Source organism: Aythya ferina, assembly GCF_964211825.1.
Source record: "Aythya ferina genome assembly, chromosome: 1".
NCBI lineage: Eukaryota > Metazoa > Chordata > Aves > Anseriformes > Anatidae > Aythya > Aythya ferina.
In genome coordinates, this window is record NC_140296.1 from 14,848,220 (window position 1) to 14,876,187 (window position 27,968).

Sequence of the window (27,968 nt, forward strand, 5' to 3'; positions counted from 1 at the left end):
TGCATGACAGTAATGTTCACTCCTTACTGCCCTGCCATTTTATAATAATATCCTTTTGTAAGCTGTGCTCAGTTGATGAGATAAACTTGGACTCCTGGTGAATTCTGTAGATTTCGATATCGTTTTAAAAAGTTTGGGAATCGCAGTGATTTCACAGATTAGGAAAGTCTTTAAAGATCAAAGTATTGGGTGATTCCTGCTGTGAATTAGAGGATTTCATTTCCTTGGTTGTCAGAGCATTTTCTTTTAATAGCTAAATACAGATACTTTCTAATATGCATTAGTCTTGTGATTAAAAAAAAAACAGCTTTATTTACATTTTATACTTACACATCAGAAACTGTAGCGACTTGTATTTACTTTTGTATCTCGGTGTAGGTTGAATTTATGTTTTTGCTTTGGTAACTCTGTTGCCTTCTATCTGCCAGCAGTGAGCTCTGCTTTGTGTTCAAGGCTCATTGCATTTCACGGCAAAAATGGTGTACCGAGAAACTAAAAACAAAAAATGAAGACTTGCACTGAATGGAGGCATGCACATGGACTTTTAAAAATGCATGTATTTACGTTAAGTTACAGCAATATATAAATGTTTAGTTCTAGAGGTATGCATTATCAGTAGTTCGCTAGATTCCAACTTCCAAAACGTTAGTCATCGTTAGTTAAACAGAAAAAAAATACCAAAAAAAAATATACTTCAGTAAACGGGGAGTTGAACTAGAAGGCTTGTCTCTCACTGTGCAAATAATTTAATAGAAATGGAATTTTGTGGTTGTATTTGATTGACCTAGGAGGCATCAAACAGAGCTAGTAGGAGACCATGCCACAAGGATATTGTTGCTGCTAAATGTTTATGAAAGTTCAGGGGGACAATGGAGAAGTATCTGAAAGACAGATACCTTAGCACCTAGTAAATAGAATCTGACTGAGGAAATCAACTGAGGTATCTGGAGGCCAAGGGATTCACAGTCACTATACTTTCTAGATTTAGACGTGATTTAGGAGTCTGACAGTAAACAGTCTCCTTTCAGTCATTTATCAGTCATTCAGTGATCTAGTAAGGGCTGTCCATCCACCCAGGCTAAGTGCCTGTGCTAGATGGATTTCTGGTTAGACCCAGAATGGCTGTTACTGCATTATATGGGCTACAGTAATTACGTGAGTTTTAGTGAAAAGGTCTGAACATCAGCATTACTGAGCTTACATAGCTTATGTTTTAGGTGACTTAAGTTAATTCTGGGAATTCTGTTCCTGTTGAGCCTTTGGAGGAGATGTGGAGACGTAATTGCACAGGAGTTCAATCAGACTTGAAAGTCTGATTTCATAACTGCTCACAAAACTAAATGGGAATTACAGAGATGATAGAAAGCAGTACAAACCAATTTTTAATTCACCATTTCAATGTGTAGGGATGTCAGCAGAACACGAGCATTTTACTGGCTAGAGAAGAAAGCAACATAGTGGTCAAAAGCTTCTAGGACAAACCTATTTCTGCAGCTGTTGATAGCACTTCACAAAGACCACTGGCTACTCTGACAGCCAGGTGAGCAGACAGACCTTTACTCCTTTACTGTCCTGTCTGCAGTTGTGTGTTTTATTTAGAAAGAACCTTGGCCAGGTTTGTCTAGTAAACTAATGTTCATCAGATCATTGAATCTAGTAAGCAGAATTCTTCCAGGAGGTAGGTGGACTGATCAGCTCCTGGCATCCTGCTTCAAAGGCATTTTATCCTTTCTTTTTACAAAGAAACATTCCAGACCAGAATATGCTTTACTCAATGTTCAAGAGGACTGACACCCCAAGGGTAGTTTTGTTTTTTTTCCTAGAGCCAGCTGGTTTTTGGCTTTGCAGTTCAAAAGAGATATTCTTGCTGAGTTTCATCTTCTAGGGATGTGTGGCTTTGAAGGACTCTGGGGCAAACAGTGGTTAGAAGGTCTGCCCGTGTGGCTAGGGTGTTGGCTTAGCAGTCAGGGAACATTTTCGGTTCATCAGATTTTACAGTTGGATGATATGGGGCATGTACCCATGGTATAAAATAGCATCTGATTAGCTTGGCTGCTTTTGGGGTGTAGTTACTAAGTACAGGGTTCTTTGCACTTGAGCTTTGAATTCTGCATAAAAGTCCTGTTAACCCTGGATGTGGTAGGATTTTTGAATGCTTTCTAGCATTGTCACTCTTTCTTGCTGTTCTGTTCAACAGCCTCAGATAAAAGCTGAGGTAGTGGTGTTACTTGTCTGCAGCACTTAAAGCTTGTGAGCATTAAGAGGAAGAAAGGAAAATCCAGTGCCTGTATACCGGTTTTCCTCATTTGGCAGCATGTAGCTCTCTGATAGTGGAATAGAGGGTTTGCTCGAGAAAGGCATAGCTTCTGGGGCCAAAATGAGGGAGTTAGAAATGTAGTTTGTAGGGGATTTCTTGGGCCAAAGACTACAGTAAGAAATTCTTGTCCTGGTTACGCCTTGGGATATTACTGAAATGCAACTGAATGATGATTTTACTCTCTTGACATTCCTCCAGGAATGTCTTTTGAGATTAAGCAAAAAAATCTATCCTCCGCCCTCCCAAGGCTTTAAATAATGAAAATCTTCAGCAGTAGCACAAGTGTAGAACAGTAAGACAGACAAAGAGCTACCGTACTTTGAATGTGGATATAGTAGGTATTTCAGCCATATATTTTAATTTCTGGGTGTATGTCTGAATCTTGTGTGAAATGACAATCTTTGTGGATAATGTATCTTCTGCAGAGTGGTCTCTGAGTCTGAGTCTAGCAGAGGGATGGCTTTTGCTAATGTGTTACTGTCTTACGTTGAGGAACTTTGGAAAGAGAGGTTGTACATGATGCAAAATATAGGTGAATGTCCATGATCATACAGAGATGGGAATGAGAGTTTTCTGAACTGTAGAGCACTGAAGGGTTATTTCCTCCAAAGCTGATATTTGGACCTCAAGACTCTGTATTCAGACAATAGCTTTGGACTCCAGAACACAGCTGCGTTTACCATTGCCTAAATGTAGGTTTCCCTGAATGTGCCTTTCTGTGCATAGAGATGTAGCACTGCTGGTCGTAGCGCTTTGTCTGTCTGCTGCTGGTGTTTTCTTACCTTTTACGTTGCTTTTTTGCGTCCTGTTCTTCAGATTTGTGTTTGTGCTTGCTTAAGCCTTTAACACTTATACAGCAAGTTACAGTGTGAAGAAAAGTGCAAATAAGTCTTGTCACTTGTTTAACTGCTTGTGAAGGATCAGGGAAATAGTATTTCTGAAACTTGTCACTATTGCTGCTGCTGCTGGGCCTTAATCACTAGCTAAACTTTCCCATGAAAGGTAGAATATCTATGCTGCTTCTTTTTTTCTGGTGCTCATGCTGGTTTCATTCTGGCAGGCTTGACTTATTGCTGGTTTTGTACTATAATGCTATAGCAAAAGATAGTGTCAAAAGCATACAAAAGGATGCAAACAAATTATAAAATAAAACTCCAAATCCTAAATCAATACGATAGTGCTTTCTGTGCTTTGATTTCCCACTCGCCATTTCATTGTCCTTATCCCAGAAATGTTAGACGTGAGCCTGAAACTCCTTTGCTTCATGTACTGTTATATATGTAAAATGTTGGAATTTTTTTTAGATCAATTTCAGCTGGAGCAAACAAGAGCCCGCCATGAACTCCTTCCTTCTATATTGCAGGCCCACTCCCCGATGGATGGGAACAAGCTATGACCCAGGATGGAGAAATTTACTACATAAACCATAAGAACAAGACAACATCTTGGCTAGACCCAAGGCTTGACCCACGCTTTGGTAAAAGTTCATCTCGCTTCAGAATTTTTGATTCACTTCAGTTCACTTAGCTTTAATTACACAGGCATAGTTTGAAAACTCTTTATAGTATAATTAAAATAGATTTTTAATTTGAAACATAGACCTTATTTAAATCCTTATTTTAAAAATATAAAAAGATTAGCACACATCCTGTAGGAATATGTCACCTAACGTTAGGTGTTGGGATTTTGCCATATAATCCATAGAGTTCCTAAACTTTAGAAATAATTTATCTAAAGACAGTCTCAGCCTCTCTTCAGTTTTCCCTTAAACTTGCAATTCTTTAGTACGGAAGATTCTTTTAATTCCCAAATAAATACTTATTTTCCTTTGCACTACCCTAAGGGAGGGTATTGTCAAATAGTAATTTATGCTATTTAAATACACTTGAAACATATACCAGCTTATAATTCCAGCTTGTCACAGTGATGATCATGATGAAACTTTGTTTTAAACAATACAGAGATAAATGTTTAGATGTGTCATTTCTACTTTAACCTCCTTTGTGTGAGGTAAAAAATATTAAGCAGACTATTATTATTGAAAATGGAAATAGTAACTTAAATTAGGTATCACAAGGTGTAGATCTAAATACGTAACAAAATAGGACTGGTATCAGCTTTTTGCAATTCTTTGATCTATATGAAAAGCAGAGCTGCAAGCACTTCAATAAAGTATTGGCACTGATGAATACAAATAGCAATAACATTAAGAGAATGGTTTACTAGATGGTCCAAGGGATTGTTCCGATGTATTTAAGGTGGTATTACAACTTCGGTTTTTCTTTAAAGTCACAATCTCTGTATGTGTGAGCTTTATTAGATGCATTAATTTGCCCGCGATTTGTTTTCCCAACAACTTAGTATTTTCAGTTCTTTTGGATTTCAGTTAACTTTTCCAGAGACATGGAAGGAACAGTAGGGGTAAAAAAAAAAAAAAAAAAAAAAAAAAATCATTGTGGTTTTCGAGCTTTAGTTTTGGACTCGGTGCAACTAAATGAAAACAGTGTGCAGATCACTGAGTAGGTCAGGCTGAGGGGATACAAAGCCTTTGAAGCTTTACAGGGGTTGACCTAACAACAACTGTGGGCCCCTTTTGGGAGAGGCATTAACTCCATGAATGCCATATAAACACAGAGCTGCAGAACTCAACAGTCACTGTTCTGTTTTGCTTTTCTGAAACGGCTGTTAGAAATTTCAGCTTTTTTGTTTTGTAGGCTTGAGCGCTCACATTAAACATCCGTTTGCTCTTATGGAAATCATTAGGTTGTCACACTTTGTTTATAAACTGCTCTCCAGTTTGTAGACAGGTTGAACCACTGTGCAACTTGAGCACAAAGGTGGGGCGTATATTGAAGGTTGTCAGCTTTGGCAAGCGTCCATGCTGGCTTTAACAGAGTTGTGGACCTGTTTGCGTGTTGCGAGAGGAGTGTGTGGGTAATTCGCAACTCACAATTACATAATCAGGTGAATAAGGCTGAAAAGGAAGCAGTCATTTTGAAAATCAATGTTACCTTTTGCATTTAAAATGGGCAGGTCAATTATATTCACTTAAGTAATCTTGCAAGATATGCATTTTGCTCTTCTTTGCATTACCGTGCAGTTTCGGATGATGAGCTGGATATACCAGCTGGAATTAAAAAGGAGTGTGTGGGGGGGAAGGCTTTAATTGGCAAAGGTCATGAGTGAGATGAATCTTACTTCTCAGAACTACGTTCTGCTCCTTTGTAAATACTGCAGCCTAACCGTAAGGGTAAAAGCTACTTGTCTTGTGCATACTGAAACTCCCTCGAATGTGAAGGCTGTGCAGTTAAACTGAAAGAAGTTAGAAATGTCCAAAAGGCTGCATAAGGGTTTCTTGCTGCATAGCTTCCCTTTTTGGGCCCACTGTGTATGTGTATCCCAGACAGGCTTGAGTATATGCCAAGGCTCTTTATTTTGTGGTCGGACTTTTAATCTGTTCCAGACCTTTTCAGTCAAAGAGCTCAAGTGTAACTGAAAGGGGCAGGAAAGAAGAAGGGAAAAAAAAAAAAAAAGCATGTGGGCTCTTCTGATCTAGAGTGACGGCAAATAGAGACAAGCTGCTAGCTGCTGTTGAGCTTGAAGGAGTTTTCCTTGAAATCTGAAGTTGTACACATCGTATTGTGGTTTATGTTTTTGTCATTCAAGCCAAGAAAATACTGAATCTTTTTCCTGATGCTTTCTCACTTGTGACCTTCAGAAACCACTCCAGCAAAGAAGAAAAAATCAGTTTGACAGAGCTAACTTAGCGAGCCTTGCATTTATTTATCATGTAGAGATCCTCAACTAGTAAGTGCTGTGACCCTAAATAGACCGTGAATGACTCAGAAGTTTACCTTTTAATGCTTAATGCAGGTTGAAAATCCCCACTCCCAGCCCCCCAGATCACCTTATTTATTTTCTGTCATTGTGTTTTAATACAAGGGCTTGGATTTCATTATTTTTTTCGTCTACTAACACTTTCTGAAGGGAACCAAGGTGGATTCTTCTTTGTAATAGTAAAGTGTTCGATCATTACAATACTAACGTTAATTGAAAATGACGAAGTTCATTTCTTCCTCAATAATACCCCTCTAAGTGATCTGAAGAACCATTGAAAACAGTAAAACTGTTGAATGGTATGTGCAAACATACTCTTCTATTTCAGTATTCAGAAAGGGAAGGTTTCAAGAGTCTTTGCCTTTACTGCTTTTGAATTCCCAGCTTCCAAGGAGACAGCCCTTATTTCCCTGTGTTTTGCTCATCACTTGGCAGCTTTGTATTCATCTTTCTTTTCTGCAGTAGGTATGCATATACTTTTTTAAAAGTACTGCTTGGAATCTTCCATTAATGTGACTGGAAAAGAGGGAGGAAGGAGGATCAGGTTAAAGAAATTGTTTTAGGCAGACATACCTACTGACTTATTTGGTAAAGGGAATTTGGGTATTGCGTTCGTGCCTCTAAACAGAAAATAAAAGGGTGCTGTTGATATGGATTCTTTCTCGAAGCAGGCCTTTAAGACGGTGCATCAGATAAGAGTTTCTGTCAGAATACTGTGCTGTGGAGTAGGCTGAGTCTCAAATCTGAGTGCTCCAAGTTGAAGATAAGAGCTTCGATCAGAGACCCAAATCTAACACCTTTGAAGTGGGTCGGAGGTCTTCAGCTACACTGCTTAAACGGCACAGAAGCCTTGTTGGCTCACTCAGATGTTGATCCTCCCAAGGTTACGTATTTGGCATTAGAATAGTTGTGAGTTAGGAGAATTGACAAAGCTTAAAGTCTAGGAGAGGACGAAATATGAAAGAAGGGTCTTCTCATGCCAAGTACAGACAAATTGTAGAAGATTAGATGGGATCAAAGGATGGGGGTTGGGAAGGGGCTTCCTTAGGCCTGTGTCAGCAGGATTCTTTGTGCTAGTGAAGCATCTGGTACAAACATGCTGTCCAGCCTTTAGCGGTGCCTCTACAGGCCCCATAGGAAAGGGCTTCAAGTTATTATTTTTAAGGTTACATATTTAAGAGAAACAGTCAGGTCAAGCTTGTGTTTTGTGATGTTTTGTCTTTCACTAGCTTATGCTACTGTGCATTGTTCATTCTTCACAGATCCTGATGTTTTTTGTAGGCCTCCCAAACAGCGTTGATACGTTTTCTTGATAGTCAAAGACTGTCTCGGTGCGAAGCAAGTCAGCTAAGCACTCTTGAGTGGCCAGAGCTACTGAAGCAGAAGAACATCTGCTTTTTCTATAAAATTAAATTTCCTAGAACCACTTGAAGTTTGGAATTATTCAACTTTATTGCTACAGGTTTCCGAGAGTTGGCTTTCGTATCAAATACTGTTAAAGGAATTTTAACTGTTAGTTCAGTTTGCAGATGGCAGGGCTGGTTTTTGAAACACAAGGAGAAATAATTTGCCTTTGGTGAACTTGAAGTGGGAAAATATTGGAAACTGGCATTTAATTTGCATCTTTATTGGGTTAATACAAGTCTTACATTTGAATGTAGTACTCTGTTAGAGAAGGTAGGCAAACCTTTCTGCAGGAATTGGAATAAAACACATTACTGTTTGTTTTCTTATTTTATTCTAAACTTCAGTTTTAGAGGCTTGTTATTAACGATCAGACTAATGTTATATATCCCAGACTTTTTCCTTCTGTTCTTTCATATGTTGGAGCTGCCAAATGGGGTATGAAGCAAGAGATGTGACCTTGGATTGAAATTGTTGCCACAACTCCCACTTAGGGATCATGTTAAGATTTTGTGAAGGTCTGTATGAATTTTGGATGAGGAGGAAGAGATGGCAAGACAGTGTTTAACATTATTATGGAAAATGCCACAGGGGCTTGGTGTACAGTAGCTGCTTAAACTACACAAGTAGAAAAAGGAGTAATGAGGACAGTTGGAGTGCAGAGAACACACATCAGGACTTTGTTTCCTTCTTTCATAATCCAGGAACTTTATATCTTTAAAAACAACAATAAAGGGTGTGCTCAGGACTACTGAAGGAGATTAAAAGGCAGTATTCCATATTGTTTTCTTATCCCTTACCCGTCTAACACTTTAATATGTGTTTCTTCATATTAGTTTGTAGTAGCCTCACTGAGGCAGATTTGTGGACAGGACAGAGATAGACCTCTAGTCTGGAGAATCTTTTATTATTTTTTTTTATCTGGTCTTAAAGTGACCCAGGCCTTCTGCCTAGTCACAGTGGCCTTTCAGATTTTTCAAGTTCCAGATCCGCCTTCCATTTTTGTGCAAAGGCAGAACATGAGCAACAGTTGTTTTTGATCTGCAAATTTAAAGTTATATTGTCTTTACGTGCTCTGTCACTAAAACAAAATGGATTTGACTCATCTGAGAGGTCTGTTACTAGATTTTTCACTTTCCTGCTTCTGTCTTTCCAGAAGAACAATTTCAGGAGATCATTTAGGATGGGGACTAGACTTACTTATTTTGGTATGACTGTCAGAATGTGTACATTCTGAGCAACATCAATATTCACTGAACCAGTGGCTTCTGTCAAAGTAAGTTCATTGTGTATCTGCAAGCCAGACAAAATTTCACTGGTAAGCATCCCATTGTTTTCGAGATGCTGCCCTTATAAAATGTGATAGTAAATGCTTATTAGTTGTTCATTATCTATCAGAAATCTTGTTTTGTTCACAAGCAGTATGTATTTAGACCTCTTTACTGAATGGAGTTCATTGAATCTGCCCACGAGTACTGTGTGAACTACTTTATGTAGAATATTTAGTGTACTAATAAAAAGGAGAAAAAATAAAACCTTTTATGGAAGATTTCTTGGGACAATAGGTTTACATGAGTTTACACTTGCTCTTTTCAGAATTATTTAAAACAGTTTGAGAAAGATTTGTTGGCAGTGGTATCTTTATGCCAGTATAGTTAATGTATATACCTCCACTGTTGTGGATGAACATAGCTAGAACAACTTTGACAGTAGAAGAAATCTGTACTCCTAATAAGGCCATTTTATCCACCATGTTCTTCTAGCACTGCAGTTTTTCTCTGTTAATGAACGAGCTATGTTAGAAATTAAAGGTGCATCGTTTATCTGTAATCTAAATATATATACACACAATAATTATATACTCTATATCTAATCATACATAATCTAAAATTCAAAGAAGCATTAGCTTTCTTCTTTCCCTCCTTGAATTCAGGCGTGTTGAAACATGATTTCAGTTTCTTATATAGAATGTAGTTTTACACTGCTTCTTGATAGAACACTGATTTTTTTTTAATAACAGTTTTTGCCAGGTTGTATAACTCCTGTTTAATATTTTCTAATGGATTTATAATGGAGATTTAAAAAAAAAAAAAAAAAAAAAAAGCAGATGTGTGCATGTTTTTACACCAGGTATGTGGACCTCAAAAAGTGGACAAATGAATTAAAGGAAACGTCCATTTAAAAACAAACCAAAAAAAAAAAAAAAAAAAAGAATTATGAGAAGTTATACAAAAGCTTACATTTTGGCCTAATTAACTCAGGAAGTGTTATGTGAGGGAACATACCTTCATGTATAGCTCTTTGCTGATTAAACTTTGGTCTAAAATGCAGGCCAGCTTTAATGAAATATTTTGACAGATCTTCAGTTGACAGGCATGGAGTCAGAGATGCTGTAGGGTCTTAACGATGGTCAATCAATCAAGCTGTGGCAACTCTGCATTCTAGGATACAAGAAGACTCATAAAAAAGCAATGGCAGCTTTATCAAAACAAAACAAAGAACCTATAATTCATAGTTTTTTTAATCAGTGGGAACCACATTGATACCAAAAAAAAAAAAAAAAAAAATTTTGATTTGAGTAGAAATAATAAATGCAGAGTAATCAATCCACAGTTTGGCCATGCTTCTGTAATAGCATTTTCATCAGATATTTCTTGTTTTAACCAAGAGTTCAGCTCTGGAGTATGCAAATATTTCTTTTTACCTATGATGCTAAGATTTCCTTTTATGTTTACTGCAGCAAAGATGTAGCTTTTCCCCCTCACTTTTAGCTTCTGAATTCTTGGATTAATCAAAATTGAAAACAGAATATTTTATTTTCTGGATTTTTAGGTTGCATTATAACAGCAGCATTAGGAAACACCAACTGGGATTTCCTTTAAGTAATATAGGAATGCAGTTCGAAACATGGCTTGTATTCTGATAAGCCAAGAAATTGTTGTACCAAGTCTCTCTAAAAAGGCACTTGGAACAAGCTTTAATTACTTCCGAGACGCATTCTTTTAGATCCTGCTGGTAACTTTCTTCACAGCTCTTTTCAGTTTGATCAGAGGATTTTTGCCTCTGTTGCAGTGGTACAAGCTAGCATCGTTAAAAAGCCAAGCCATAACCAAACAGATCCACAAAGAACTGTCTTAACTTCCAAGTGCAGCTAAAGGGGAAAAGTGCTCTTTTTTCAGTTCCTGCAACAAAATATTGATTCTGACTGTTATGAACAGTAAGTTACAGTTTGTCCAGATACTGAGTGCTTTAGTTTGTTTGCTTAAATAAATGTCTTTGCATTTGGAGATGGAAATTAGCTTTGGTTTTCAAGAGTGAACTGATAAAAACAAAAGGGAGACCTTCAGACATTCAGCTGTGTCTCGTAATCAGCAAGGGTGCTCTACAGCAGTGTTTGCATGTGATCCAGCATGGGGAAAGGTACTGTGTTGCTGCAAACTGTCAGCGCCCTGGGACGTGATTTAAATTGGCATAGGATCTCGGGAGAGAATTAGCCTTTTATGTTTGAGTTGTTACCAATATGCTGGCCTTTTCTCTCTAGCACTAATGCCTGGTAATTGTTTCTCTTTTTTTTTTTTTTTTTTGTTTCCCCCATTAATGTTATAGACAGCGGTCTAAACTCCTTTCAGTAACTGTCAAGTATTATCTGCTACAGTACAGAACAGGCTTTTTGCTGTTGAGTTTAGGTGGTAGAACGCTTAATATATAACATTTGAAGACCACTAATTCCTAAACGGTTCTCAAAAGCATATTGCAGCTATTATGATAGACTGCATTCTGCAGATTGTGAATCTAAGCCATATTATAGGACTGCACGATCTTTTTTAGTGTCTTAAGTTGCCCGTGTTTTTTAACTTGTCTGCCCCTCCTCCTCCTCTCTCCAATCCCCCTCTTCTAGAAACAAAGACTTGTTTGTTCCTCCTCTGCCTGTGAGGTCTTTGCAGCCTTCACTGTGTGGGTGCAGAGCCCCTTATTTAAATGCTTTCCATACCCTTGGAAGGTAAGGAACAGGATGCATCAGAAAACTGATAAGTCCTAACTCTTATAGATAACTGAAGTTCTTTGACTTTGAATTCAAGGTATTTAAAAAGAGCTGTGTGTGTCTGGATCATGACAAACCTGTGAGGTGTGAAAAAATTAAATGTGCATATAGGAGATCTCACTGATAAGCATATTCTCTAGAGTGCGAATGTCTGTAGTCATGTCCCTAGTAAGTAATGGTTGGAGAATTGAGATTTAAACAGAAAACACACAAGTGCACGCACAAAACAACTTCAAAGCCTCTGTTTTTCCCTGTCACTTGAAACAAGTTGTTTTCCCCCTTTTTAATTAAATAATGTATTGGAAATAGTAGAAAACTACATTCTTCTTTGTTTACCTTGAAGATTGCATAACTGTGTAATGAGCCAAGATCGCTGATCTTAGTAGTGTTTTTTTCTTCCACTAAGTCTTCACCTGGATGTATTTGCTGGTTGAGTTTTATTAAGTCTTTTTTAATCCCAAACTTTAATTTCATAGGTAAAATATTCCCACTACATGAAAATACCTTTATGATTTGTTGAGAGAACAGTTCTAAAATCTTGACAATTTTTTACTCTTCTTCTTGTTTTTACTCAAGTCTTTTATTCTTGCATTCTTCAAACAGTAAAATACTTGGACAATAATTTTAGTGAGTACTTGAACAAAAAATTTGAAACTGTATCTTAAGTTCTGTTTCTGAAGAGTTACCAAATCACATAATTTTCCCCAAATATGTATTGTTGAATATTAATAATATACACTGATGTATCAATAGTTTGTGATATTCCTTTTTAAATACATTTCTAGTTAGAAAAATATCATTACAAGGTATTTCAGGGATCTAGGATGATGGAATAAAATGAAAAGTGTCAGACAAACATGATTTCTTAACAGTTTAGATTGCAAAGTCAACAGATAGGAAAAATTGAGCAAACTTTGATCAGGGTGAGCAGGAGTAATACAAGTAGCTGTCAGAAAGATACAGGTATATAAAACATGAAAAATTTGACGTGAGAGGGAAACAATTCGCAAAGTTGCATATCAGTGGAAAAGAGACTGATGGAACTAATACTTGTATGTTGCATGCAGGAAAAACAAATTTTAAACGCGGTGAAGGGATGTCGTTAATCCACACTTGTGTTTGACTGAGGTTACAAACTGTTGTATGTATGTGAGATTATTTGTGACATGACTTGGCTGTGAATTGCATGAGGCACGGACTCTGGAAACTAGGATTGTGTAACTGGAGACTAGACCGTAAAGGTGGCCTTTTTAACCAAATGAAAATTGACATTCTTCAACTTTTAGGTACTTATTTTTTACAAGCTAGGTAGTTTGCTTTCAACTTAGATTACCTTTTTTCAGGTGATTTTGTAGGTAGTCGTAATCTTCTAACCTTTGTCCCTCTTTACTTTCAACTGTAATTGACCTTCCATCTTGTTTAATAGCAGGGTTTGAATCCTGGAGCTTCTGAACCACAGCACAGACTTCTGCCTGAGTTATAGAATTAGCTAGTAGCAGGAAAAAGCTATTTTTGGCTACTTTCAGAAAGTTTTTGTTTGTCCCCTACTGTCCCCTTCATTGTTTTTTTTTCAAGGTGGAAGAGGATAGGATGCAAAAAGCAAAAGACACAGTCCTGGTTCCAGACGTGATCAGATTCTGGGTAAAAAAAAAAAAAAAAAAAAAAAAAAAAAAGAAGAAGAAGAAAGGAGATGTGTTCCTCGGTCTAGTAGTGTCGTGTCCAGCTTGTCTAGAGCTGCTAGATGGGCTGTCTTTTTGCATTACTGTCTCTAGTTTCAGTTTTGCCCTAGTTTGGAAAATGTAGGTAGCCTGACTGCTGTTGGTCTTCCAGTAGAGATTGCCCAGAGGAGCTCTTGGATCTTGTGTTAGTTCATGGCTCATATCCTTCATAGGACAGCTGTTTGTGCTGTTGAAACTTTTGTTTAGCAGTTGTTTGTGGTGTTTTGGGGCATGTGAACTTTGTGTCCTGTGCAGCAGAGGAACAAGCTGTCCTGTTGCTGGACTAGAGATCATAGCCCACACTGCAAAGCCAGGTGGTTGGCTGCTCCAGGTCACTTCTTCTTGAATCATAGAATCACAGAATGGTTTGAGTTGGAAAGGACCTTAAAGATCATCTAATTCAAAACCTCCTAGAATGCCACCCACTAGATCAGGCTGGCCAAGGCCGCAACCATCCTGGCCTTGAACACCTCCAGAGATGGGGCATCCACAGCTTCTCTGAGCAACCTGTTCCAGGCCTCACCACCCTCATAGAAAAGAGCGTCTTCCTTATATCTAATCTAAATGTACTCTTTTGTAGTTTAAATCCTAGTCCTCTCCCTACACCCCCTGACAAAGACTCCATCCCCAGCTTTCTGGTAGCCCCCTTTAGGCACTGGCAGGCTGCTGTAAGGTCTCTCTGGAGCATTCTCTTCTCCAGGCTGAACAACCCCAACTCCCTCAGCCTGTCTTCACAGGAGAGGTGCTCCAGCCCCTTGATCATCTTTGTGGCCTCCTCTGGACTCGGTCTAATACTTCCACGACCTTATGCTGGGGGCCCCAGAGCTGAACACAGTTCAGATGCTGGATGTCTCACAACAACACCCACTTTATTTTAAGCTTTATCCACAGCATTTTCAGTTTCTCCCTGGTCTTTTCTTTTTCACTGAGTCAAGATGGGACTTGCAGGTTGTAGTTTAATATCCAGCTCTTTTGTGTTCACTCTGTATTTTCTACTTGTACTTTGATCAAGTTTCTATTCCTGCTTCATGTATTCACTTACCTTACAGGAAGTTATGTCTTAATGTTTCATACATATAATCACAAATATTTCAAATTATTTCAAGCTATTCAACACTTCATTTTCTTTTCACTTGACCCATGAAAACTTGTCACACCATTCCATTAAAATATTGACTCAATGCTGGACATGAGCACCACATGGAATAGTGAAAAGGGCAAGCTAGAGAGTTGAATAACGTCTTGAATTTTTTTCTTGTCTGTTCTGTTCTCAGTATAGCAAATACAGCATTTCCTCATGTGTTACCTCTCAAAGGAAAGACAAGCTGTGAAGCAACAACCATTGTTGTTATTATGAGATAAATGTATTTAAGCTTAAACAAAACGAAGACACTTCTCTACCTTAAGCTGAACACTCAAAAGACAGTGCAGACTGAAGGGCTTTTCAGAGGAAAAGATGATACCAATTCTTTGAGATAATGCTCCTTTCTTAAAATAGTTAAATGTTAGTGTTCCAGGAATCCTTTTTATATGATGAAAACATTAATTCAAACTAAGACACCAGATGGTTTTCTTTGCACCAAAGCAGCCTGTCATCCTAAATAGAAGTTCACTCCTTTTTCTCTTGGTTCCCATAAACCATAATCCTCATTCCCAGAAAAAAAATAAAAATCCTACCTCTCCCATTACTGCCTCAACAAATGCATTGTGCAGCATATTGTGAATGCTAACAGATTCAGGCTGTTCCAAGGAAGAAGTGGAGCTAATTCCAAAAGTGAAAGCCTCTGAAAATCGCGCCCTTATTACATATTAGCCTTTCCCAGCCTTTTGCTCCCCTATGGGAACTCCAGTGCCTCTGACTTTAACCATACTGGTCTCTGGAGGGGAACAGGTTGGGGGGGAGCAGGTCTGTCAAGTAGATGCATTATTTTATAAAACAAAATTGTTAGCTGTTGCTTTCCTGGGGAAGGGGAGATTGGCTCTCATGTATTAGTCGCACAAGAAAGGTGTACCACATAGCCTTTGTGGGAAAGAAGAAAACAAAGCATTAGTAAAATGCCTCCTGTGCAAATGGTAGTATGTGTGGCTGTGTAATTCATCTGCCATTTCTGTACCAGCTCTAATTTTGTGTGTCAAGATGACCTAGCTGGAGCCTATAATACTCAAAACTTGTGACAAGGATGTGAATGATTGTCGGATGAGCTGCACCACATCAGGAAGAGTGGGAGCCTGTAATCAAATGTAGCTGGATATAAGTGTGATGATCTGTTTTGTCATCCTGTGTGTTCCTAAGCTTAGCAATTCTAAGATTTCATGTGAACAAGCGATTTTTTATTATTTGTTTCTGAATTGAGAATAGTTTGTTAAGAAGAGAGAACATTAAAATTGAAATATTTCACCACCGCTTTGAAAATGTTCACCAACTTGTGTGTTTAACTCTGTTTTCAGAAGCTTTTAGAACAAGTACGTGCTCTTAAACATGAGAAGGTTGCATTAATTTCACAGGAACAATACATGTGAGCATACATATCACACTGAAAATCAGTATAGTTGCATGTTTTGTGTTGTTGGGACTTGTACTTTTTTAATACGTGTTGTCTTAGGATAATACTTATTCTGTATCTGTTTGAATTTTATTTTTAAATGCTTATTGTTTTGGTTTCTTAGCCATGAATCAGCGAATCAGCCAAAGTGCTCCAGTGAAACAGCCACCCCCTCTGGCTCCTCAGAGTCCTCAAGGTGGTGTGATGGGTGGGAGTAGCTCCAATCAGCAGCAACAGATGAGACTTCAGCAGCTACAGATGGAGAAGGAAAGGCTGAGACTGAAGCATCAAGAACTGCTTCGGCAGGTGAGGCCACAGGTTAGACACCTACTTCCACTATTTCTTTTGTATGTTGTGTTACGTTTTGTTTTGTTTTGGCTAAGTTGGTCTTCCAGGCTCACTGAAACATCAGTAACTACAAAAAGCTTTGAGATACAAAAAGATCTGAAGTCATTCTGTTACTGGTGTCAGCTTGGTAGTGAAAACATCTGACTTACCACACTGAAGGATTTTGCTTTCCTCCCTCTCTAACAAAACTTTCTGAAGGCAGGTTTCTGCTATTAGGATGACATCATGGACTGTTGATCTGATTGGAGATTCCTCTTGAGAATATATTTTCATACTCACTGAGTTCTGAGTCATGCAAAAAGAAGAAGCTGGTTCCCACAGTTGCTTTAGTTCTCCCTTTTAAGTGGAGGAAAGTCTTTCACTTTCATAACATGTCTGTAGGATTCCGAGGCACTTTCATGGTTTATATAAGATACATTGAGGAGACAGCTTGTTGCTAAAATCTCATCTGTTTTACAGTGGAGGGGAGCATGGAACACCTGAATCACTCATGCTGCGTTTTGAACCTGTGGTTTTTCTTATGATGAGGAATTTCAAACTTCACAGTTAGGCTGCAAGCTATTCATTTTAGTGTTTTTCTACTGTATAAGTATTACTATAAAGAATGTCAAAATGTAGGGCTGGATGTTAGAATCTCTGGATCCTGAATTCGGGCTTGACTTTTCACTTTGTTTAAGCCTTCTGCTTCCACTTTTCCATCTGAATGTTTTAGAAGAGGTGACTGCCATCTGTGCTAGATACTTAAGATATTCTTTGGTGTGTCTTTTTTTTTTTTTTTTTTTTTTGGCACTGTTGAAGAAAACACTAATCTTTTCTTTGAGGAAAACCTTTTAAAATCTTACCCTGCTCCCTTTTCACTTTGGGTGATGGGCCTTGTATCAGGAGAGGATAATATCTTAAAGTCCTCAAAGACAGCTCTTCTCTTTCTTCATCACCTGCAGTGTTCTGTCCTGGAATCTGACTTGTGTTATCTCTTTTGTAGTCAAGGCTTGTTTTTGTAGGAATCTTCAGCATCTCTTGGTATCAGATGGGTCATCTTTAAAGCTGTTACTTTTTATAGTACTCTAGGTAAGAATACATGGCAAAGATGGCATCAGGACTTTCTATGCTTAAGCATCTGGGCCTCTGCTGTTCTTGCTTTGCTATTAATCCACCAACAAACATTTTACCCTGTGCTAGCATGCTTCTAGGTAGGCCTTCTAATTTTCTTCCTACCTCAGTTGTCATTGAAAACCTGACTAACTTTGGACCAGGTGACAGCCAGTTCCCTTCATGTTGTTCTCCCTGGTCATCCAGCTTTTCTGTCAAATACTCATCCTTGGTAAATCTATAAGTTTGTTTCACTGTGTCATGATTTTCATAGTTTCTTAACTCCTTTATCCTGTCTGATCTGGCCTGTCTTGGGGGCTTGATACTACAAGATGGTGTTTATAAGACAGCCTGCATAGGCAAACCATGCAGCTAAAGTAATTTTTATCCATCTTATTTTTACTCTTAGGCATTGCGGAATATCAATCCCAGCACAGCAAATTCTCCAAAACATCAGGTAGGCTCTTAACTGATGTTTCAGCATAATTAGAAACATGAAGACATTAGGCTAGCAGAGGAACTTTGCTACATAAAGGCATTCTAAGAAAAAAACAAACAAGCTCTGCCATACATGTTTTTGAACCACTTCCCTGATCACAACCCTAAAATTGTTTTTGAGTGCAGCATTCCCACAACTTTGTATCAATATTTAAAAGCAAATGAGGAATTCATTGCACGTTTTTCTGCATTGGAAACAACCTTCCTATTTAGCATTCTTGAAGATACTGCTGTTCCAGTCCTGATGTCAAGATGTATATTTAAAAGAAACCTCCCATTATTTCGAAGATAGTAGTTTGTGACTTTTAAATACTTTTAATATGGATGTTCTTGCCAGTTTGCTTAAACAGGTATGATCTTAAAGAAGGATATCTGTAAATCAGTTAATAACAATTCATTTAAAATATTTATTACTTTTAAACGTGTGCAGTGTAGTAATTATTTAATAGATTAGACTAAAAAAAAAAATTGCTGTGGGGTTATAATACATAATTGTTCCATTTTGATACGTGCAGGCTGCTGCACAGATACATTTTTCTTTATTGGAAACAACAATTCCTAAAAGACTTCCAAGCTCAGAGAAAATGAAAATGGTCAAAATTGTAGCACAATAAACAGCTGAATGTGGACTTCTTTTGAATGCTTAAGAAGTTGAATATGGAATGAATCCCTGAAAAGGGTGGATTTATGGATACATTCAGAGAGCTGCTTGCTTGCTATTGCTAACATTATTCTTAATCTACTGGTTCTTAGGACAATATTTTTATTGGCTTGTATTGTACTTTGTATTTCTAAGAAAAACAGTATTATGCACTCTGCAAGAAAACCAGAATAGAAGAAAGTGTCCTGTGTTTGGAAGTAATGAGTAGTGGTATACTATTGCATTCTGAATTGTACTGCAGAATTTGTACATTACTAGTTCTTCAGAGAAGATCATCTTCAAAATAAGAAACTCGGACTTAAAAACAAACAAACAAACATACTGACACCCTGAAAAAAATCTTCCTTGTTTGGTGGTGTAAGTGGCACTGTAAAACTGAACCTGAGATACAATCATTATCCAACTATATTATTTTTTTACAGAGCGTTAACCACACAATGCTCTCAATGAACAATATTAGATCCTGTTATGAAAGAGAAGAAAAAAATGACTTAAGAATTGCTGGTATAGAAGGAAATAAGCAGAGAAGCACACTCCTTCACACCAGTTGGAAACACCTTATCTTCTGCTACAATTAAATCATTCAGAAGGGATGCTTTTCTTACTAAATGCCAAAAGTATATTCTGTGTTTCCTGGTATGCCTGAAACCCTATCATATTGTTGTTCCCTCTTCCACAGTAACTACTTCTTCCTATTGCCAACTTACAAATATGCAGCAAATGGGAGTCTTTGGAATCAATTTCATACTTAACTCAAAAAGATCAGATTTCTTGAATTTAGTTCTTCAATCCAGAATTTCACTAAAGAGCTATAAAATCTCAAGGGACCTTATTGATAACTTGCAAACGTGTATCAATCACTTTTTTTGGGGGGTTGGGTGGGGTACCACTGAAAGGGCTTAAGCAAAAATCAGAATTCCAGTTACATTTAAAGAGGCTTCATACTAGGTTCCCATGTATACTCACTCACCTGACTGATCAGTCTGCAGTTGATAATGAGCCAAGCTGTCTTTTGAATAACCTGATAGAAAAATATGCAACCATGTCAACTTCTAGTTCTGTTATGTTAGCTTATTCATGTCACATCACTTGGATGTGTTTTCTGTGCTTTCATTTGCCACTTCAATAATGTAGTGTCCATATGAAACAAGGACTTTTCTGTATTGTTTTCTAAACATTTTTTGAGGCTTTACGCTACAGGATCAAACACTGTCTGTCTTCTCTATTGGTGCCATTATTGAAGTCCTAACATGAACCTCTGGTCACGTCAACCTAGTGAACCTGGAAAATATGCAGAGAAATTACACTTCTTCAGTCAACTCCTTGTTGACAGATACATTCCCTTGTAAATAAAATTCATGAAGCTTAGAGGAGTTTTCTGCGTTATGATAATAAATTTGCATTTAAGGGAAGAATAATAGCTTTTGTTGCTAAATTTCTCATACCACCATTCTTGCAGCTTGTCTTTCATAAAATCTCTCTTTTATATGAATGAACACCAAGAAATGTTTCTCAACTCAACGAGATCTGTGAGCTTTTCTTAATCATAGCATCAGATAGGTTAGAAGGGACTTGAAGTCATCTAGTCTAACACCTTATATCTTGCCCAACCTTCTCTTCCTTCTTGAGGTTTTTATTCACCTAACTTGGATACAAAGTTGATATCTATCTTTGGTCAGGTTTTCTGGTTCTGGATGTTGTCTGTGCTAGTTTTTCTCTGCTGTGATACAGTAGTATCCTGTAGTAATACTCAGTGTTAGGTATGAAGGTCTTGGTACTTAAGTGCCTCCTGGAAAGGTGAAACAATTGCTCAGCTTCATCTTCTGTTGTAAGTCCTGTGAAATACTCTTGTTTGAATGAGGACATATAATTCTGAAAATGTCCAAGGCAAAGGTATTTGAAGCAAAAGTTGACATCCATATTTACTGTGCATAAAAAAGTACTCTTGGCTATTGCTACTTCCAAGGAATTTGAAAACAGCAAGCATCTGTTCGCTTAATTATTCTCATCGTGAATTGTCTGTGAACATCCTAAGGATGCATACCTGTCTTAGTTACAAGATTGAGTGACTTGACTTCTCCCTGCCTCCAGAAGTTTCCTACATTTAGCATCCAGTTGTCAACATCTCACCTAATGTTAGCCAACTTGTGCATAAATCATAAAATTGGCTAGATAATAGGGTAACAGATTCCTTGTCTTCCAGTATACAATGGAAAGAGAAAGAGGCAAATAATTTTGAGGAACTGATGGTGTTATTCTTGGATGATACACAGACTACTTACTTGTGATAAGACTGGAAGATTTCTCATTTGTCTGCCACTGATATTGAGGTATTTGCTAGTCAGATGAGCTTAATACATAGCTGCTTATGTGCTAGGCTCCTCCAGGTATGCTTGCTTATTTCATATCTTCTGCGTGTTCTCAGCACTGAATGAAGAGCCCTGTCTTGGAACCACATGCTGCCCCACGTCCTGTCCAGTCTGCTCAGTTCTTCTTTCTGAGTTACCTTTCTGTTATCTCTGCTGCTTTCTTGGTAGTTCTACATACCTGGAATGTGCTCTGTGTTCATCATTTCATATTTTTTGGTCCTTTTTATTTTATGAAGTACCTCTCTCACATTGTTGTTCTGTTGCCTCAGGCTTATTTCGTACCAACTTATGAGGGACATTCTGGAAACTCCTCTGTTCTTTGAAGAATCTGCAAAGACACTTGGCCAGTCTCTCACTGTTTTCTGAATCGCTTGTTCTTGTTTGATATTTGCTCCTACCTGCATAAAATATGAGCACTTACGGTGCTAAATCAATGCTGGTTTTGAAAGCTATTCCAGTGTCCTTTAATTTTGTCTCCATTTTAGCTGGTGGTCAGTTTGAACATATACCAATATAAAGCTGTGTTATTGTCAGATTTGTGATGTTTTCTAGAAAGCATGGAAGGCAGCATTAAAAACAAGTCCACTTTTGAGTTTTGCAGGCAGTTTCTATGGTGCTAGTAAAACTGGAAGTATTGTTGAGCACTTATTTTTTTCCCATGTAATGTGTCATTAGGGGAAAAAAAAACCAGCATAAATTTGTATATGAGGATTAAGTATTATGGTATCGTATTAAGCTGCTGACTTGCAGCTCTTTTTTAGGGAGTGAACTAGAGTGCAGTTATTGTTGGGTCTTGAAAAATGTGGAGTTTAAAGAAAGATTCAGATGTGTTGTATTGTTGATACATTTCAGTTTTATGGCTTTAAATTTCACGTGCTTATTTTAACTTAAGGTACATTTTTATGCTCAACATTTTCACTAAGATTTAAAATGTTTCTTTTGTTTCCTAGTGAATCCCAGTGTTGTCCATTGACATTCTCTCTCTTCTCAGCCATCCATGTGTTATCTGAAGCTGACCTAGACTGACAAAATAAAAATGATTTATCATGGTTTCATCAAGGGCTCTCAACAAAGAGAGAGTTACAGGGAGTGTTTTCAAAGGACTTTTTGCATTTTAAAAAGGCCAGAGGTACTGCTAAAGCAGAAGACTCATGATGACCTGAGTATGGGATGGCTGGCAGAACATACCAGCTTTTGCTAGAAGGAAGCAGAAATTGTTAGAGGGAGGCTATCCAACTCTGCTTGGTTTTCATGATTGCTGACACATACCTGGTTAACTGATGCTTTGGGGACATGCCATCTGGGCAGGTACAGTGCTTGGAGGCATGGTAGATAGCAAGAGGAATAGGAAGCGGTGGCACAGCAGAGGACTGCAAAACCAGACAAGAAAACAGACTCTACTTACCAATGTCTATTCCAGTTTATGCTGCCCTATCCACATTTGGAAAGGTGTTGTTTAAAAGCTTTTGTTAACAAAGTATTTATGCAAAAGACATTACGTAGAATTGTGCCAAGTGTATACGACACAATTAACAATCACTCTATCAGCATCACCTCTTAAATTAATTTTGCTGGTTTTTGTGATTGCAACACTAAATGATTTATGCTTTTCCCTTATTCTTCACTAATTGCATAACTCCTCATTGCCGAATTCATTTGTCTTCATCCATTCATGCATTTTCCCTGTTTCTTTTCTACATATACTTTAACTTTGTGGCTCTTAAATGAGATCTAGAATATTTGAAGTGATGAAATAATTGGTGCTGATAGTCTACCCGAAGTGCAGCCTTTCCCCTAACGCCTCTCTTCAATCCTATTGAAGCCTGTGGAGGGTTTGAATAGTTGAGCAGTGTTTGGAGACAGAAATGATACAACTGGACCTCTTCAAGTCAGTTTACCAAAATAAATATCCATTGAAGTTGACCAGTTTGTCATATGTTTAATATTGTAAGAATATGATACATGAGTTGCACAAGGGAGTCTTTACCTTTTCTCAGAACTTTTGTAAAGATAAAAGTGCTCTGAAAAGAGTAGTTTCATAAACTTAATTTGAACATGGTGTGTGTGACCTGGAACTTGATATAAAACTGTATGCAACTGTGAAAAGTACTGGATAAAGTCAGCCTGATGAATTTGCACAATACTTACCATATTTTTAAAATTACTTTGCTTAAGGAGATAGCAGATCATTTTGGTCTTGTATGTAATATCCAAACTTCAGATTCTGTATTAACAATAGGAATGCTAAGCTTTTATTTTCCCAGAGGTACTTAAAAAAAAAAAGTTCGAGATACTTACAAAAATAGGATGAGATCAAGTTATAGAAATCTAAGCCAGGATTCTGTCATGGTTTTATTTTTGCCTCCAGACTTTAAATACTTCTAATAAAGGATATATTTTTAAAGCATGAATTAAAAGCCTGGAGTTCACATTGCTCTGTTTGTAGCTGGGACAGGCTTATACACTCCCATACATGTTTTTTAATTATAGGAAGCACATAGCTTCTTTATTGAAAGTCACTTTTATAAGGAAGAAATAAACAGACTACTCTTCGAGCTACCCAAGTTTAGCTTCCATTACGTGCACCTTTTAGGAAAAATAGACTTAATGTGGTCTTGAAGATTTATAGAAAACTTTGCCCCTCTTATGGAATTATTAAAAGTCATTCTGCATTTGTTTCTGAATAGCGTGGCTTTTCTGTAATTCCTTTCCATTCCAGACTCCCAGATTGACATAAGTTTATTACTTGAATGAGTAATGGAATAACATTCTCTCTAGTGGGGAGAGCTGTAGTTCTGCCTCCTGAATAATTAGCATTAATGCAAACAGCTGTAGTTTTGCACTTCAGCAATGCTGTTGTTGAAACAAGAACAAAAATTAGTAGTAATATTATTAATTTCCTAGGTTGTACACACATAAGAATAGGCAAAATGCAGTTCTCTCTTCTGGTTTAATCTCTTTTCAGTGGATCTTTAGTGAAATGCAACTTTTCATTTGTAGCTAGCCAGTATATGAGTAGCATTTATTTTTACTGCAATGTTTAAGGTCATGTATTGCAAAACTTCAGTCAATCTTTACTACACATTAAGGATTTAGAAAATACAAAGGTAACTTTCTCATTTCCAAATTGCTTATTCTGTTGTAGTGACTTTTTTTCTTAAAGTACAGAGATTTTTTTTTCTTTATGCTAGCTTGGCAGGGACTGCAGCCCAAGGATGTACAAATGCAACATATGGATCAAATTGAGAGGGAAGGGGAAAAGGCCAAAGAGTTCTTGCCGCAGCCAGGTAGATGGAGAGGCATAAGAGCAGAGGTGTCACAGATTGACAGCTCTGCTGTCAGAGAATGAATGTGTATCATACCTGTATTACAGGTATGAGCCCACGGCTGAAAACATTCTAAAAGCAGTGGTGCAAATCCAAGTGATTTCCACCCCTGCCCTGCTTGTTGGACAAAATAGCAAGATGGATTTAGTTAGTAGCTGCATCATATGAAGGTAGTCTCACAGAGAAGGGAAGGTTCAAATGACATGTGGAAGAATTCTAGTCTCCAGAAGGGTAGAAATGTGAGCAAGTAGTTTTTGCAGTTCTTGAGTTGTCTCTGGGTTTGATGTGCTGAGACCTTCCTCAGATCACCATTTGTGAAGTGTTCCAAGAAAGATTTTTTTTTTTTTCATACCAACTTTTTTGTATCAAATCCAATGTAGCTGATAGAAGCTGGTAAACTTAGCTGTAAACCAACACCTCATTATATAGCCTTTGCATTTGGTTTTATTACATAAGAAAGTGAAAATCATAGAAATGGGTTAAAGATGCATACCATCCTGTGATCTGAACACAAGGACAAGGAATGTTAGTATTTATTAGGGCGGTAGCCAGTTAAGTGTTGGTGAACACCAGACTGTATTTACTTGGGGAAACAATCAGGTGCATCAGATTCAGAAAAAAAGACACTTGGTATGTTTGGTACATTTCTGCAAAGTTCTAATCAACTGGAGTGAGAAATCCTAGTACAAGATACAGAACTTGCTATTAAAGGAACATGTAGAATAATAAATTCACAGGAATTGTAGTGAATCACATGCAAGATTGGGAAAAAAATGTACAGTGGGGAAGCGTATTTAGCACAGTCTGCTGGAAAATATAGTAACCTTACATGTTATTTTTAAAGAAATCACTTAGAAGAATTGGAGAAAGAGTATTGTAATCTATATATAGTGTTCATATATTAATGTATGTGTGTATATAGTGCATATAACTGGATGAAGACCTCTCATTGTACAAATGAGGAATACTGATTATTGTTAAGACTGACAAGACAACTTTTGCTTGAGATTAGCTTCCCAGGCACAGATTGGATAATCAGGTACTACTAATGATGGTAACAAGATAGTCAAAAGATGATGGGTAACATGTGGATTATCTGTTTAAAAAGGGAACGGGGGCAGTAGAAATAACAGAAAATGTTCCTTTTCTCCACTTACCTTTAATTTTGCATATATATTTTTTTTAATGTTAAAACTTATTTTCAGTAAGTAATAATGATAAGCGTTATGGATGGATTGTGTGGTTCTACATTCGGTGCGTAGTAAGATGAGTAAAAATACATAATCTGAAGTTTGTGACTTCAAAAGTGACACCTTCTTTAGTTTTAATAAGGAATTATTAGGAATTGGAAGAGCTTTAAGATTTACTTTTGGGAGAAATCATTGAATTTATCAATCACAAATTTCAAAATATATCAAATGAGTGAATTGGAATATGTAGGGAAAGGCTTTAAACCTTGCTGAATAAAATAGGTGTGGTAAAAAGGATTAAAGGATTAAATAGGAAATTACAGGAAATAGGGAAAAAGAGCTAGTCACAGTGATGTTTCAGAGGTCAGATACTGTTAACTGTTCTTTTTGATCTTAAGAATAAACTTAGTAAAAGGATACTGAAATGCAATGAAAAAAATTACCTATATGTACTGATATTTATATACATAAATATATTTAGAGTGAAGTCCCTGTAATACTGGACATGGCTGGTTGAACTTCAGTTACCAATGAAGCCAATAAAAATTATTGCTTTGTCTTCAGAAGCTTACTTTCATTTAAATCTTGTAACTGAAAACACTGAAAGCATCAGTTATCCTAGAATGTCATATGTTTATGTATCTGGAACATATTTGAATGTCTAACATGATCTTTTCTTTTCTCCTCGTTTTTCACTCCCGTTTTAGGAATTGGCTCTCCGTAGCCAGCTTCCAACAATGGAACAAGATGGTGGATCTCAAAATCCCGTATCATCTCCTGGAATGTCTCAGGAACTGAGAACAATGACTACAAATAGTTCTGATCCCTTTCTTAACAGGTTTGTAGGAGTAGCTACTGGAGGAAAAAAAAATTGATTTAAAATTCTGTTCAGTACATGTAATAGTTTATTTTGAACATCTGTCTGTGCCAAAAGCCACAGCTGTAAATGAATCTTTCCTTAAATGGCAAGTCTAGTAAAAGTTGAGGATTAAAAGCTGTCTCCTGTGGGAGGAAGTAGTCTGTTCAGACTTGTAGGAAGGTTTTTTATTCAAAGTCATAACATGTTGCCTCTGCATAATCTGTTGACTAACAGTCATTTCAAATTACTGACTCAGAAGAATTTGTGAATAGCTTGCTATGAGATCAGATGAACTATGAGGCACATTTAGGACTACACCTTGAGGTTCATTTTAAGGTTTCTCTGTTCACCTCTCCCCATCGGTTCAGTTATTTAATTTAGCAGTATTTTTACTCCGTTAAATGTTAGCTGTGCAAACAGTGGAATGTTTCATTTTAAATACAGTATTAGTTGGAAGTGTGGGCCTTTCAATTTAAGAATTAGAATTTTGCAATATAGACTGGTGTTTTTATGTAACTTTTTCCTTAATCCGTCTGAGTTGAGGAACGTTTGTTTTCTTAGAAATACTGTTCTAATTACAGCTTGCAAATACTTCATGCTAACAAGCACAATTTTGGAAAACCTGCTGCAGCTTGTGATAAGTTGCATCTATATTTTTGTTTAGCATGCTGAAAAGGAAAGATGGAAATGACAAAAAAAATCTAATCTCTGAACCGCATACATTTTTTTAATTAATGGAGTAAAAAAATTACCTATTTTCACCAGTATTAAGTGGTTGAACTTAAGTTGTGGTCATTAATTTTGTAGTGCTCCACTGAACTATATTTTTAAAGTGGTCTAAACTGGTACCAACTCGGCGTCTGTTACCATTAGACAAAAAGATTACGTGTTCTATCAGAGTTCATCAGTACTTCTCTGCGTTACTTTGAAATGTTAGCCTAACTTTAGGGTGCTTACTGTAAGTTCTTATGTAGTATAACAGCCTTGTCCTTCTCTTTAGTGGTGCATTATTATATGTACGGGGGGAAAAAAACCCACACGTTAATCTTAATTCTTTTAATGTAAGTCTTAACTTCCATGTTTTTGCCACCAATATAGTTTCAGCTCTGCTTGCAAGATAGGAGGTCCACATCATGTTAGGACCGGCGTAATTCTGGAGTTGAGCAAGACTAAATACCTGCTATAATTTCAGATACTGAAAACGTAAAAACTTCGTAAACCTTTGCTGCAATTACAAATTTCTTCCTCCATTCTTTTAAATTATGGAACGTTGCTGATCTCTTACATCTCTACATCTCTGTTCTTCATCACTCAAAAAGTATCTTCATTGTATCTAACTTTTTGCATTACTGACATTCTGAGATCTTAGTTTATGTCAGTTTAATCTACTTTTTGTAGGAGTCTTGTCCATCTCTTCTAATTAGAATGAGGATTTGAGAAGTTCAGCAGATGGATGGCATGCTTTTACAGCATCTTGCCAATAGAATACGTTCATACAGTTTAGGTGATGTAAATAAAATCTGTTGCTCATAGTACTTTCACAGAATCACAGAATTGTGTAGGTTGGAAGAGACCTCCAAGACCATCTAGTCCAACCTCTGACATAACACTAACCAGTCCTCCACTAAACCATATCACTAAGATGTACTTTCTTCCACTACATGTCGTATTGTGTGTATAAGTGTTGCGCATGCTACTGTTGGGGAGGAAAAGCAGTTAACTTCTCAAGGTACGCTGTTCTTTATGTGTTGGAGAAAAGCAAATCAA

The 27,968-nt window shown here is 37.2% G+C and overlaps 1 protein-coding gene across 8 annotated transcripts in view; it reads left to right on the plus strand.

Annotated features, from left to right (window-relative positions):
- Positions 1-27,968, plus strand: part of YAP1 (Yes1 associated transcriptional regulator) — an 89,838-nt gene that overhangs the window by 53,766 nt on the left and 8,104 nt on the right. The window contains exons 4-7 of one of the 8 annotated variants that reach the window (XM_084506631.1): positions 3,681-3,794; positions 15,986-16,179; positions 17,708-17,755; positions 26,050-26,180. In XM_084506631.1, the coding sequence (XP_084362757.1) occupies positions 3,681-3,794; positions 15,986-16,179; positions 17,708-17,755; positions 26,050-26,180 (487 nt within the window). The remainder of the gene's footprint in view (positions 1-3,680; positions 3,795-15,985; positions 16,180-17,707; positions 17,756-26,049; positions 26,181-27,968) is intronic. The other 7 variants (XM_084506632.1, XM_084506635.1, XM_084506636.1 and 4 more) reach the window with 7 other exon arrangements.